The sequence below is a fragment of the Danio rerio genome, chromosome 21 (assembly GCF_049306965.1).
Source record: "Danio rerio strain Tuebingen ecotype United States chromosome 21, GRCz12tu, whole genome shotgun sequence".
Taxonomy (NCBI): Eukaryota; Metazoa; Chordata; class Actinopteri; order Cypriniformes; family Danionidae; genus Danio; species Danio rerio.
The window spans coordinates 40150290-40166456 of NC_133196.1; the positions used below are offsets into that span (position 1 = coordinate 40150290).

At 36.1% G+C, this 16167-nt stretch overlaps 1 protein-coding gene across 2 annotated transcripts in view; it reads right to left on the reverse strand.

The window, feature by feature from the left end:
- wwc1 (WW and C2 domain containing 1) overlaps positions 1 to 16167 on the reverse strand; it is a 449056-nt gene that overhangs the window by 354854 nt on the left and 78035 nt on the right. Inside the window, exons 14-18 of one of the 2 annotated variants that reach the window (XM_684183.10) lie at positions 13980 to 14172; positions 13017 to 13157; positions 9253 to 9311; positions 983 to 1130; positions 209 to 373 (exon numbers count right to left, since the gene is read on the reverse strand). The exons of the other annotated variant lie outside the window; for it this stretch is intronic. Coding sequence (XP_689275.6) covers positions 209 to 373; positions 983 to 1130; positions 9253 to 9311; positions 13017 to 13157; positions 13980 to 14172 — 706 coding nt within the window. The remainder of the gene's footprint in view (positions 1 to 208; positions 374 to 982; positions 1131 to 9252; positions 9312 to 13016; positions 13158 to 13979; positions 14173 to 16167) is intronic. 2 annotated transcript variants of the gene reach the window in all.

The following is a 16167-nucleotide window of genomic DNA, read 5'->3' on the forward strand; positions in this document are numbered from 1 at the left end:
GACAAAAATTCAGAGTACAATTTTTTTTGCATAAATCATATAAATTCCATATAAACACAATAATGAATGCAATTCTGTAGCTCCTGATCAACTATAATTCAGACTGGACATTGCATATCTTTGTGATGTGATTATTGCTGATGTGCACATTGCGATGAAACGATATATTGTGCAGCCCTATTCAGCATGTGTGTGTCTCTGTTCTCACCCTGCAGATATACTGGCTCTGAGGTCCAGGTGAAAATGTCTTGGACCTGATGATGGTGTTTCCCCGCATAAAAGGGTTTTGCTGATGAACATCATGTCGCCGCTCTTTGGGCCGAACTACAGAAGTAGAATGAGGGAGACCGTCCATACTAGTCTCCTTATTCACCTTGCAAGACAAAAAAAAACAAAAAAACAAAAACGAATATCAGCAAATGTAAAAATATACAGTTGAAGTCAGAATTATTAGCCACCTTGTTTATTTTTTCCCCAATTTCTGTTCAACAGGGAGAAGATTTTTCCAACACATTTCTAAACATAATAGTTTTAATAACTCATTTCTAATAACTGATTTATTTTATCTTTGCCATGATGACAGTAAATAATATTTAACTAGATATTTTTCAAGACACTTCTATACAGCTTAAAGTGACATTTAAAGGCTTAACTAGGTTAACTAGGCAGGTTAGGGTAATTAGGTAAGTTACTGTATAATGATGGTTTGTTCTGTAATTAGCTTAAAGAGGCTAATAATGTGTCTAAAATGGTTCATAAAAATAAAACTGCTTTTATTCTAGACAAAATATATAACAATAAATAAATAAATATTATCAGAAATACTGTGAAAATTGCCTTGCTCTGTTAAACATCATTTGGAAAATATTTTAAAAAGAAAAAAAATTCAAAGGGGGGCTAATAAATCTGACTTCAACTGTGTATCAATTCCCATTAAAGCAATGATCATTTTTTTGCTGTGTGAATAAATAAGCACAAACACCTTTTCTGCGATAACAGTTGTCGGTCCAGCCTTAACCAGCTCTTCCTCCTGTTCCCACTGGCAGTCATCAGGGTAAAACTCCTCATCTTCCTCACCATCACTGCCCTCTTCATCCACAAACACGTCACCCTCTAACGTCTCTGCAGGCCTATCAAATCACATTTGACACATTGGTTATTAAGGCTCAACACAAATCATTTTCTCATGAAAAAGTGTTTTTGCATCTAAATAACGGGTAAGTTAGTTTTAATGGCTCATAAATAGTTTTTACAGTAGCACAGTACAGTAGTACAGACTACCCCCCCCCCCCGTATATTTTTATCCCCAATTACTGTTTAACGTAAAGAAGATTCTTTTCAACACATTTCTAAACATAATAGTTTTAATAACTTATCTCTAATAACTAAGATTAATTTTATCTTTGCCGTAATGACAGTACATGATATTTTACTAGCTATATTTTCAAGATACTAGCATTCAGCTTAAAGTGACAATTAAAAGCTTAACTAGGTTAATTAAGTTAACTAGGTAAGTTAGGGTAATTAGGCAAGTTATTGTATTACAGTGGTTTGTTTTGTAGACCGGAGGGCCTCATGTACTAAGACTTGCGTGGAAATCATACTAAAACATTGCGTACGCACAAAGCTGTAAATGTGCGTACGCAGAAAAAATTCAGATGTATGAAACACTGCGCAGCCGAATCTCACGCATATTCTTTTGTACATCTGAATGAACGTGAAACTGAGCGCAACATGCACGAGCACAAAACTCCTCCCTACCTCCTCCCCCGTATGAATATGCAAATGACTCTACTTTGGCAAAACCCAACGAAAAGCAATGGCAAAAGCAAGCAAGAAGAGAAACTTTGAACAGAATGTGAATTGGAGGTGCTGCTTTCGGAGGTAGACCGGAGAAAAGCGGTGTTATTAGCAAATTTGTCCTCCGGAATTAACAACGAAAGAAAAAAATAGACTGGGAGAGTTTAGCTGATGCGGTTAACACAGTTGGGTCTGAACATCGCACTGAGTGAATTAAAAAGAAATAGTGTGATTTATAAGTGTAAAATGTTGCAGTTCTCTTAACAGTCTCAGTGGCGCAGCTCGTTAAACGCATGTCATCATGTTTTGACAAGTTCGAGCATGAACTCGGATCGAATCCAGCGTCTCATGAACTCTTTCTTCTTTTTCCCCCGCTACATATCAGATTTTGCCAACTATTTATCATGAGAAAGACAAGTAGGAATCATTAATAAGTCTGTGCATCATATTTTATTTATTGAATGTAAATGTTTCTGATTCACGCATGCAAATTCATCTTCAGATAGTGTCTTTATAGCAATGTGCGTGCAGTAGATAGCTCAGATTACATTGGGAAAACAGGCGACCGCTGCAAATTGCGCTGTAATGTTTGGCTGGTCAACTGTATGGTGTGGAAACCTTATATACCTGCTAGATGAACATGTCTCATACAGCTGCCATTGCAAGGCTCAGACACTTTGTAGAGAGCAATTTAACACAACTGCCTCTAGGAGTCGCCAATGGAAATAAAACAGACACGCACAAAAAATGTGCCTACGCCAGCCATAAAGCTGGCGTGGAGCTGCGCACATTCCCACGTTCAGTTCATCGTTAGTAAATCCAAACGTGAGCGATTCTGAGCGTGAAACCTGGCATACGCAAAGTTTTTGTGCGTACGCAGCGTTGATACATGAGGCCCCAGGGGTTTTCAAACTGTGGGGTGCGCCCCACCAGGCCAGCGGCAGCACCTATTAAGGGGGGCACGAGAATTTGAGGCGTGCACTCGAGTAAATTATGATGACGATTTTTATGCATTCGCTAGAGGGAATATGATTAACGTTAGCTCAACAGCTCCAACTATCAGGCACCTGTAGAGTTAATGTGTTCAAGTAAAATATATACAAATAAAATGGACCAGGAGCTTTTTAAAATGAATGACGGCGAATGAAAGTAAAACCGGTGAGCCATCTGACGAAGAAAAGTGCCCTTCTAAATCAAATCAGCAGGATGCCCTTCTGATGTTTCACTTACTTTGAAGATATACTGACTACGCTTACATGGATATCAGCAATAGTTATTTGCCTTAACCTGACTAAGACAATAATATAATTACATGAAGTGCTTTTTGAATGTTGCATCACCAGGCTACCCACGTTTCATGCAAAGTCTCATGTGACATGATGTTTCATCTTTAATTTTTCGACTTTAACTGCAGTTTGGCAGTTTCACTTTCATTCATGAACATTTCATTCATGACCCTGTGACAAACTGGGATATTGGATGCAAATATGGAGTAAGGACTGGTGGAAGAGTGTTGTTTTAATGGAATTTGATACCACACTGCGAATGAGCGGAAAAAAAACTTTTGCATTTTGGGATGTGTGTGTCTGCGGTCCAGCAGCCGTGTGTGTGGATCTTCTCGCAAAACGCAGCGAAAAGTCCTATAAGACGGTTATAGTTTGATTGCTGTGTTTATTTCAATAATGCCACTAATATATGCATACTCCACGTCTTAATTCCATTTCTGTTTAGTTTAATTATGACTTTCGTCGGATTAGGGTAATCAAAAATCGCTGTTTACATGGTGACTCTTAATAGGAGTATTGTCCTAATCCTATTAAAATCAAATGTAAGTATTGTTGACCATGTAAACATACCCAATTTTCTACTCAATCACACATTTTCTGTGTGACATCAAAAGCAAGTAGGCTATGGCTAACGCTAATTGAAAGTGGAAGATGATTTAAAGAGGTGGTCCAGAATGTAATTTTAAGGCTTGTTTGTGTTAATAAGATGCAAAGCAATGTGTGCTTATGTTTCACTTGAAGGAAATCATGTTATTTTTTTATAAATCTCACTTTGATTATACACAGCTACTCAGCTAACATGAAAACGACTGTCATATTTCCTAGTTCCTCTAAAAGGCCCACCCTCAAGTGACTCTGATTGGTCATCATCATAATGTGCTGTAATTCGCCGATCGGCTCCATGTCACGCCCTGACAAGCATGCGCGTTTTGTGTAAACAGTCAGTCAGTCAGTCAGTCAGTCAGTCAACAAGTGTCTGTAACGAGTAAAAATGGGTTGCGGCTCCTTTAAGTGTTTCTGTGCCTTTTAGTGTGTGTTTATGCGTGTATACGATGAAGAATCTGTAACACGAGAAGCACATGTGCGCGGGAGAGATATTTATTGTTCTTATTCTCTCATGCTCGGATTAAGTTATTTTCTGTGGTGACAGAATAAAGCACAACATGTGAGATTAGACCTGTGTGAGCCTGGATTAATTTGTTTTTGATGTTACACTCCAAGGGTCCGTTCTTCGTACCTCGCTTAAATGATCTAAGATTATTTGGCAGATCCCGGATCTTTTAATCTTGATAACTGATCTCTCGCTAATTTGGTTCTTCAAACGAGTTCGCGAATCAGATTAGAATGTCTGGATAAACTGATCTGAGATCGCTGCGTGTGTTGTGAAGGACAGATCTATCGATCCTCGAAATCATGATCAGCAATGCAACGATTGGCTGACGGCACAGCAGCGTAATGACATCATCTGATTAATATTCAATTATCCATGTGAGCAAAATTACATCAAATTAGCAGTAAACGGCTTGTTAAATATGACACGCAATAACCTTCCACATTTGTTGTGAGCTGCAGGCTTTACACTTTCATGTGTCAAGAGTATTCATCATGTATTTCAATGCAAATCAATGTATTTAGTTCCACGTTTAGAAAATATTTTCTTTATTATAGTAGCTGTTTTTTAATCGGTGTATAAAGAATAACTGGTTGTTTACAAAAGCATTTTCATATTGGTAAAGGTGTCTGAAACTTTTGTGAAGCATCAAATCACTGGCATATTAACTATCAAAACATGTTTATGACTGCATAAATGTATTATAGCTTTAAAAAAAGTCACATATTGTGCATTTCTATTATACACAATTTGTACTAAAGCGATCAAAAAAGTTCATATCAATAAGTTTTCTCTTTGCACCACCAGGTGGCAGTCTTTGTACTTTCATTTCGAGGATGCAGATTGCATACGTTTTATTAATATGTATAACTTAATTTATTTTATTAATGACTATAACTTTATATATCTATAGTTAAAAAATATGTACCATTTTCCCAAGTCTATATAACTACTACTGTAAGAAAATATCAGAATTCGGAACATACTTTCTGTATTATCTTTGCTTGAGCCGATCTAATCCTGTTTATATGAATTGAACCTGCTCTCGATCAGGTTTAACCTAGCAGAACTGTTGCCATGACAACAACTCTCGGATCAGCTTTGAAGAACGAAACGATCCTGGATCGTGTCAAATCGTCAATATCCAAATCCAGCTAACTGAGTAATCCACGTACGAAGAACGGACCCCAGTTGGGAGAGCATTGCTTTTTTTTTTTTAAATCAACGCGTTACTGAACGTCTTTCACGCATATCCGGTATATGACTGTGTAAGTAACATGAATCGTTTTATATATCTTTTGCGACTTTATTGTCCAAGTTGTAAATCTTATCGTAGTGGACCACCCCTTTAAGGTTGGTCATGTCAAAAATCCAACCACAGATAAGCATGTTGTTCTCACAGAAAAAGGCTCAGCCATCACACTGAATCAGGTCAGCTGTATATTTATGTTTCAATGTAATTAATTCTACCCACTTTAAACGCAGCAAGCAATATGTGAATGATGTTGTAATGCACATGCATTACAATTTTGGCTTGGGGGAAGGGTGCCTGGAGGGCGCAAGTGAAATCGGACAAGCTTGGGGGGGGCATGTGTCCTTAAAGTTTGAAAACCCCTGCTGTAGACAATCAAAATAAAATAATGCTTAAGAGGGCTAATAATATTGACCTTAAAATGGCTTTAAAAAATTAAATACTGCTTTTAACCCAGCTGAAATTAAACAAATAAGACTTTCTCCAAAAAATATATATATTTTAGCAAATACTGTAAAAATGTCCTTGCTCTGTTAAACATCATTTGGGAAATATATTAAAAAAGAAAAGAAAAAAAATCACTGGTGGGCTAGCAATTTTGACCAACTATGTGAAGCATCATAAGGGCTATCCTTGAGTAATAAAGCTAATATTGCAGAAACCAAAACACGCTGATATGCTTGCCAATTTTAACTAAACCATTATCGACAGAGGTGTCATGTTTGTTTATGTTCATCCTCTTGCAAAGTGCCATGACCACTTGTTATAATTGAGTTCCTGTTAAGCTTAATAAGGCTTCAGTGATACAGTTTATGCAGTAAATGAAGCAGGTGGTGCAGGTCACAATATTTTGATTCATGACTTTAAAAAAAAAAAGATAATATGTTTGGGATTTGGATTATTATAGTTGTGCTTTTTTATGAAGATCTGGCAACTAGGTGCACTCAGTTCCATGTTTCTTTATCGTTTGCCATTACTAGGCAGTTGATTGAGGGTTGTAGGCCAAAATATATATACCAAACCTGTTTAAGTTAAATTTGTTATTTGTAATGTTGTGAATTTCTCTAGTCTGGCTCACGGCACCAAACTGTTGTAAAATTCTAAGTCCAAAAAACCAGGGAGAAACTTTTGGTATCATCAAAGCAGAATCTTTTTAATAAGAAGAACTCAGCAAGAAATACCAGTTAGTCAAAAACGATTTTTTTCGTTTTCTTCAATTGAGACATTATATCACTAACAGCACAACACTTGTTAAAAATTGTGAGATATCTTCTATTGAGAGGTTATTATTTTTATCATCTGGAAAGATATCTGCGGGTCGATTTTATGCGTCTGTATGCTCAATCCCATCCCCTGATATACAGAGAATTAAAACCAAATGGGAGAAGGAGTTGGTTACTAATATTGATGAGGAAACATGGGATGATATTTGGTCTAATGCTAAGAAAATATCTGTTTGTAAATGTACAAAGGAAATACAATATAAAATAATACACAGACTGCATATCTTCCCTAACCGGAGACATCTATCCCTCCCATCTAACCCTTCTAATTCACCTATGTGTTTAAAATGTAAAACTGATGTAGGTACTTTAACGCACTGTATGTGGTCATGTAACAAGCTACAAAGATTCTGGTCCTTGGTGCTGGGGGGAAATGGAAAAGATCTTTAACATGCCATTGGATTTAGACCCAGTTTCGTTGATTTTGGGTATACCTAATGGACGCATTCTTTCATCAGCTAATAAGAAATTGTATAATATACTGACTTTTGCTGCAAGAACAAATATTTTACTTAATTGGATTAGTGATAAATCTCCATCACTTAAAGGTTGGCACAAGATAATTTGAGTTGATTCCTCTGGAACATCTTACCCATGTTTTACACAAAAAAACAGAACATTTTTTCAAAGTTTGGACTCCATACTTGGACTATTTGGAACCTAGTCTTTGCCCTATAATGCTGAAAGAATTATTGTAACTATTGTTTTCTAAAAAACATACAATGTTATTATTATCCCTTTTTTCCTGATCTGTTTAATGTGGGGTAGTGCTGTTTTATAGGTAATCTGAGCCTTTTTTTTTCCTTTTACATTGTTCTGTGTTGTTATTATTTTTGTTGTTGTTGTGTGAGTATCTTTTGAAGAAGTGTTGTTATGTCTGTATTATAGTGAAAATCCAATAAATATAATTATTTAAAAAAAACAAAAAGAAGAACTCAGCATGGCTGTGGCGTCATCTAAAGAAACTCTTAATTGGTACAACAGACACTTAGTTTAAATACATTTGATACATGTAGGTGGGGACAGTCATGATGGGGGCAGTCAAACAAAGCATGCAAATAAAGTGTTGTTGTCGGCAGGGTAACATGCCTTTCCAGGCCCGATCTCATCATCATATAAGTACCCATTCACGATACGTTTTAGCATTAAAACAGTGTGAAAATGATGAACATAGACAGCCGTGCTGTGAAACTGATAATTTGCATTACTTTGGAGACCGTCAGGGCTCAGGAAACCAAGACATTTTAAGGTCTGTCACATCCTGAAAACAACTATATTATATTTCCATAGTAACTTCGTAATTAATTCGGTAATATTTGCAAATATTTATAACATTTTGATTTAAATCATAGGAACTACTGCAGTATTATTTGTAGCATTTAATAATTAACTTATTACTGCAAAAACATAATCCCATTTAAAACACAATGGAGTTCAAAGTGTAAAATACTAGTCGAGCTGCTCCTGCCTTTACCTTGACCATGATCATATAAACTAGAAATTCCAACAGTTCAGTCAAAGCAGGGTAAATCAGCCTTCAGCTATTCCTTTAAAACGGTTTTGAAAACATCTATTTATCTGTTTTTAATTATTTTTAATTCTTTATTGTTTTTATGTTCTTGCTTCTTTCATTCTTGTTTATGTAAAGCGCTTTGAATTACCATTGTATATGAAATGTGCTATATAAATAAACTTGCCTTGCCTATGTTGATAGTTTTAGTAAATTTTTAGCAACAAACTTGCAATAATTTTAATATAACACGTTTTTAATTATTTATTTTAACACTGTAAATGATAAAGAAAGTAATTAATTTCTCCATAAAAATTCTTGACTGGCATATGTCTTGAAAACCAAATATGACATATGGCTTGAAACCCATCAAACCGTAATGTTCCTAAAAAAGCAGCACCTAAATTTATTCAATCTAGTCTGCAACATTTCAGAAGCAAGAGTGAGGGTGGAAGAGCTCAGAAAATGCAGCCGTGCCACATTCCAGTCCTTTTTAATTTCCATGACAGGTGGTTACGGCTGAATCATCATCTGAAACAATCAGGCCTTGTGAAGCAGTTTTGTTTGCAATCATGAGACCGAATGTCAGCCAATCAACAAGCGAGCTAATACAGCGAGCGCAGATGAATATCAAAAGAGTCCAGAAAAATGGCATGAGAGAGGAATGCCGCTCAGCGCTGCCCTTGGATCAGTTGCTCACCCTGTTTACGTTACTAATGTGATTCTGGCGGAGCAGATCAAACACATGAGGGAAAATGAGTCATGGTGTGCCGTCACGCTGTGCTGAATTCTCTAGAGATAGCAGAAACCAGGTCATTCAACAGCAAAGCAGAGGTTGAAGAGGAAAGAGACGGAATACGAGATGCTAACAGCTTGGTAATTGTTTGTGTTGGTCTTGGGTGGGATTTGAGGATGTGCTATGAAACACAAAGCCACACGGACACACTGTTATGCTGTGGTGAATGTGGTGAATAGTATGGTTATGCTGGTGCTTTATCAAGGAAACATACCAGTCCTCAAGTGGAACGTTCTCCATGCATGAGGCTGCGTTCTCCGAGGAAGCGGGAGTCTAAAAATAAAAAAAGAGATGGAGATTATTGTGTGCATTTTTATTTAGAGAAACCTTCAAAGGGTCGCGAAACACCAAAACACATTTTTTGAAATGTTGATAGTCATTTATGTGTCTCACGTAGCTATAGGACACATATATTTTACTAAAATGTGAAAATTTTTTTTTTTTTTTTTTTTGTAATTTTTGAAGCTACGTCACGACGATGATCTCATTGTGCAAATTCCAGTGTGATGTCATTGAGTTTTCAGCATTAATTCATGAGAAAGACTTTATTAATATGCATGATTAAGCTTAATCATAAAGATTTTGTAGCTACTACAACCGCAACAATCACTTAAAAAGAACGACTTACAAGGCTAAATTTTGAATTACTTTGGATTCTTACCAGATAAGAAAAAAAAAAAAAAAATGAAATGCCCAAAATAGCAACAGGAAACATAAGCCTCTTTCACACATACAGACCTTTCCGGAAAATTACCGGCAATTTTCCGGAAAGGTGTGCATGTGTGAACAGACCCTTTTTGAAAATAGTGGTAAATTCGTTTTGGCTATTTTCCGGAAAGAGAAGTTGTAAGATTACTGGTAATTTGCCGGAATGCTGCGCTGTGTGAATGCAGAAGGAAGATTGCCGGAAAGAGCGCGTGCACGTCTAGAACGTGCTGACGTGAAACGCCTGCTTTAGCCAATCAACAGTCAGAAGCATTCACGTCCGCGTGGTTTACGAGAATAAAAGCCTTTGAATATCTTACCAGACATATTTAGCTGCTAGATGTTAGTCAGATAACGTTCATATGTTCGTCTTAATGCCAACTCTGTAAATAATTATCGATAAGATGCTTATGATAAGCCATTGTTTGTTTACCTTTAAGCTTTGCGTGAACAAGTGAATGCACAAACACATTTTATGTACATCTCGACATGCGAAAGTGTTTCTCTATATGTTTTCATCGGAGTTGTTCACAATACTGATCCATCCACAGAGTTTGTGATGTAGTCAAATGTTTACAAATACAAACGTAGCCGTTTAGAGCTCATTTCTGGTTAATGATGTCAAAATTTACCAGTATTTTGGAATGGATGTGTGAATGCTCTTTTCCGGAAAAATTCTGTAACGTCCTCAACTGTGTGAACAGCGCTTTTTTTAATTTACCGGTAAAGTCGTTCAGGAAATTTTCCATATATTTACCGGTATCACTGTGTGAAAGGGGCTATGGAAACAATTTTTGACCACTTCATATAGACTAGTTTGCTCTTTTTGTAAAAAAAATTTTTCGCTATAATTTGTATATTTATTTTACTGTTTTTTTTTTGGTCAGTTATCTACAAAATAAACATATTTTGGGTGAAGTGATGTGCATTTTCAATAATAAGGGATTTATGAATTCAATTTAAGGAGGCCTATAAAGTAAAGAGATTACTGTTCATTTTTAGGTCTGTTCTGTTGATGTAAACAATAAAATAAAATAAAAATTAATATAAAAAGTAAAATATTTGAGTTTACATACTTTATTTACATAGTTAACCAAAAAAAAATCTTTAAATGTTTTTTCCTATTTTACATTTTCATCTGATTTAAACTTTACTTGAGTATCAAAATTAGCGCGTTTCACACACGCGATTAATTAAAAATATTTACATGTTAAAAAAAATTTACGCAATTAACGCAGTTGCAGTTTTTTAAATTTCCTGTTGTGGTTGATGTGTGTTCTACATGCAAAGAAATATGTATAAGACCAAGAAAGCGCTTGTAGAGGAAAGTTTCAGTCTAAAACAATTAATGTCGCATCACCTGGCTATCCAGTGTTTCCTCCAGCGTTTCATGCAAATTTGGTTGTTTCATTTTTAATCTTTAGACTTTAACTGCAGTTCAGCAGTTCACTTTCATTCTGCAACATATTGTTCATGCCCCGTGACAATTACTGGATGAAAATATGAAGTAAGGACTGCTGGAAGAGTGCTGTTTTAAAGGAATTTGATGCCGCATGGTGAACGGAAAGAAAAACTCTGCATTTCGTGACTTGGGTGGTCTTTTAAGGTAATCAGAAATTGCTGCTTAAATGGTAGACTCTTAATCTTAATCATAAAATCAGAGTATTGGTGCCCATGTAAATGTATTTAGTGAAAGTGCCAGATGATGTCACAAGCTGTCAAAGACATCCTCTGCCTTTAAGATAAGTCCATGCACCTTCAAATGTTTCATTAAGTTTGACCTGTTCCCCCTTATTGCTCGTACACACCGATTTTCACTGACGTTGAGCAGAAGAGTATGCAAAATCACTCCTTGACGTTAGATGGCGCTACACAACTTGAAGCAAAAAACGTCTCGGTGTGCACAAGCTTTTACACGCAACTTTTGTAAAGCATCTGCTTCACGTTGCTGTTTCAGAATTCCTGCTTGTACAATATAGCCATACTTTAGAACGCTTAGTTAAAGCAAATTTGATGAACGCAATCGTGTGCGTTGTCTGTGTGCATGTGTGCATTTCCTAGCAACAACAGCAAACGCCTGACATTGCTGACTTTGTCCAAAGTCTCTTTAAGGCATTCTATATGTATTCTATAGTCTTTGCTGTGTCTGTTATCCCTCAAAGCTGTTTAGAATTAAATGTTTAGAGATGGTGTGACCAAAGTCCCTGTAAAAAGTCTATAGCAGGGGTGTCAAACTCAATTTCTGGAGGGCCGAAGCCCTGCACAGTTTAGTTCCAACCCTGCTCCAACACACTTACCAGTAGGTTTAAAACAAGCCTGAAGGACTCAATTAGTTTGATCAGGTGTGTTTAATTAGGGTTGGAACTAAACTATGCAGAGCTGCGGCCCTTTTTAAGAACTGAGTTTGACACCTGTGGTCTATAGTCTTTGATACATGCCTTTAAAGTACCCCATGGCCACATTGTCCCCCAACCGGCTAAATGTTAAGGAGGACAGAGCAAAATTGTTTCTTCTTTACAATTAATGTTCTCAACTCGTAATATAACCTTACAATGAATACAATTATTTGTGTTCAATAATATTTTAATTATTACTTTAATATTATTATAATTTTCTGTTCTCCATATTCGCAATGCTTGTATTTTGGATTTTTTTTGTAGTCCACTAAGAATTCAACATGGAAATTATCTTTGTTTGTTATTGGCATTGATTGTTTTGAAATTCAAATGCCATTAACATGTCTGTGTTTTTTTTTTGTGTAATAAATATTGCTTTTCGCGATTAATCGTGATTAATTAGAAAAAAAAGTGTGATTAATTAGTTAATTACACATCCCTACTTTAGACACTTCATATATGTAACATTAATGATTATTTCAATTTTAATGCCAGAAAATGAAAAATCTTAGAACAGCTTCAGGCATTATTTTGTGCATTATTCTTAGAAAAGGAGATGTAAAATGGACATTCCTTTAATTCGTCTGGACAGAACAGCCTGTTTGTACAATCAAAACTGCTGATAAGAAGCAAAGCAGCTAATTCTACATAATTGAATTATCAACAGCATTAGAAAGCCGGAAAGGCTGCTTGGCCAGGAAAGAATCCATTGCTTCATCTGAATGACGCAAAAACTGAATATAATATGAATGAAGACTTCTTGTTCCTCGACAGGCTTAGCAGTATGGCAAGACTGTTTCTAAGAATTGTTAGCAAGGCATTCGGCTGTGGTGAAGTAAAGTGAATTGAGGAGTGTGTATTTGTGTTAATACTTTACCAGCTCCTGCAGAGCGGGCATCTCTGTTTCTTTTTGCTTTCCATCCATTTCTGGCATGTACGTGCAGTTGAGAAGGTTGTACCACTTGGTGCACCATTCCTCTGAATACTCCTCATCAGCCAAGCTGATCTGAGCACCAGCCTTTCAAGAGCAAAATAAAAAAAAATGATCAGATTTATTTTGATCTAGGCCTGTATTTACAATTAAAGTCAGAAATATTAGCCTCCTTGTATATTTTTCCCCCAATTTCTGTTTAATGGAGAGAAGATTTTTTTCAACATATTTCTAAACATAATAGTCTTAATAACTCATCTCTATTGACTGATTTATTTTATCTTTGCCATGATGACAGTTAATAATATTTAACTAGATATTTTTCAAAGGCTTAACTAGGTTAATTAGGCAAGTTAGGGTAATTAGGCAAGTCATTGTATAGCTATAGTCTCTTTTGTAGACTACCAAAAAAACTTAAAGCTTAAAGGGGCTAAAAATACTGACCTTAAAATGGTTAAAAACGCTTTTATTCTCGCCAAAATAAAAACATTCTCAAGAAGAAAAAAATGTTCTAGGAAATACTGTGAAAAATTCCTTGCTCTGTTAAACATCATTTGGAAAATATTTAAACAAGAAAAAAAATTTACAGGAGGGTGAATAATTTTGACTTCAACTGTACATATAAGCTAGAGATGAACTGATTGACTGGCCAGAATTCAGAATTAGTAGATTTTTGCTTTAAATTAATGGTGCTTCAAGAGTTCACACTTAGCTGGTGATTGATTATTAAGCTTAAAAGTGATTGTGATTATTAAAAACAAATAAATGAATAAAATCGGAAAACAGAAGCGGCCAATTTGCTTGTAAAAAATGGAAATGAAAAAAAATCAAGATCATGTCCCATAGAATTCCAAACGTATCACATTACTGACATTTAGCCATTTGCTCATTCTCTGATCTGACACTCACTAGACAGTGCTCGCGGCCTGATTTGCTGGTGGTGCAGACATCAATGCGCAGGGTCTTCTGTCGGAGAGCAGTGGAGGACACCTGCAGGCTAAACGCTTCCTTTAACTCTACGGGCTCCTGTGGCAGAGCGCAGTGTGTGCGGAACAGACAGCGAACGGTCTCCGAGCATGGCAGAACCACCACGCGAACATATCTGCAACAGAACAAATTAAGGCAAGGCAAACTCAGATCACAGGTGCTCCTTTTCCATCAGAGACACATACATTCAACATTCTAAAGTTAGACAGAATTTGGCCAATCAGAGGATCTGAACTAAGCGGAACTCAAAAAATAATTTGAATTAATACAATGTCAATTCAAAGAGTTGTGATTCATTTCAAAAATTCAAACACCAGATTTGACGCATGCAACCTATTATTATTATTTTATTTATTTATTTTTTTTTATTATGCAATATACAGTGCATTCGGAAAGTATTGATAGCGCTTCACTTTTTCCACATTTTTATGTTACAGCTTTATTCCAAAATGGATTAGATTCATTTTTTCTTAAAATTCTACACACAATACTCCATAATGACAATGTAAAAAAAAAGATTTTAATTAAATTGTTGCAAATTTATTCCAAATAAAAAACCTAAAAAAATCACATGTACATAAGTATTCACAGCCTTTGCTTAATACTTTGTTGATGCACCTCAAGTCTTTTTGAATATGATGTCACAAGCTTGGCACACCTGTCTTTGGGAAGTTTTGCCCATTCCTCTTTGCAGTACCTCTCAAGCTCTATCTGGATGGATGGGAAGCGACGGTGTTCAGCCACTTTCAGATCTCTCCAGAGATGTTTAATAGGATTTAAGTCTGGGCTCTGGCTGGGCCACCCAAGGACATTTATCGAGTTGTTGTGAAGCCACTCCATTGATATTTTGGCGGTGTGCTTTGGGTCATTGTCCTGCTGAAAGATGAACCGTTGCCCCAGTCTGAGGTCAAGAGCACTCTGCAGCAGGTTTTCATTCAGGATGTCTCTGCACATTGCAGGTGTATGCCTTTTCAAATCATGTCCAATCAACTGAATTTACCACAGGTGAACTCCAATTAAGCTGCTGAAACATCTCAAGAATGATCAGTGGAAACAGAATGTACCTGAGCTCAATTTAGAGCTTCAAAGCAAAGGCTGTGAATACTGATGTACATGTGATTTTTCAAGATTTTTATTTTTAATAAATTTGCAAAAATTTCCAAAAAAATATTTTTTCACATTGTTATTATGGGGTATTTTGTGTAGAATAATGAGGAAGTAAATTATTTTAATCTATTTTGGAATAAGGCTGTAACATCAAAAAAAAAACAAAGAAAAAAAAAAAAAAGAATCGCTATCAATACTTTCCGGATGCACTGTAAATGTGATTTTGTATGTACTGTATATTCTACAGAGGTGACTATTTATACTATCTTAACAGTTGTTGAACGTTCTAAAGTGATCAATTTTAAGAGATCAACTTAAACAAACAATGTCCGTTGTTTTAAAGGGCACCTAGGTTACCCCTTTTTTCAGATTTAATACAAGTCTTTTGCGTCTCTAGAATGTGTATATAAAGTTTCAGATAAAAATACCCATCAGATTTTTCATTATACCTTTTACAAGATGCTGTTTTATATTGATTTCCAGCAGGGGGTGGTTTTGTCGTTCTGCGCCTTTAAGACGAGTCTTTCCCGCCCACTATTTCTACATGCCTCCTCCCTTAGCTGCGTCAGACAACAGACAGACTTAAAGGAAGAAGGTCTCACGTAGCTTTTGTGAGATACTACAGTAAGAACTAACTTTTACTAATCAGTATTGTGAAGTTGCATTGATGAGTCACACACAATATCGTTACAAAGTTTACGCGCGCGCCCGCGCACACACACACCGCAGATGACACACACACACACACACACACACACACACACACACACACAGGCAGGCAGGCAGACAGACAGAGCACGCTTAGCTTAGTTAGGGCTAACCTCAAGTACTGTGTGGATATCTGTTATGCTAATGTACAAAATAAACCTGATTTAACTTCCACAAACCGGGATTGAAGCGTCTTCTTTTATAATTGTTCTGACACGCGGCTGTGCTGATGAAGTAAAGCTCAAGTAAATTGCTGTAATTAATTACACACATACTCTGTTTTAAAACACTTTAA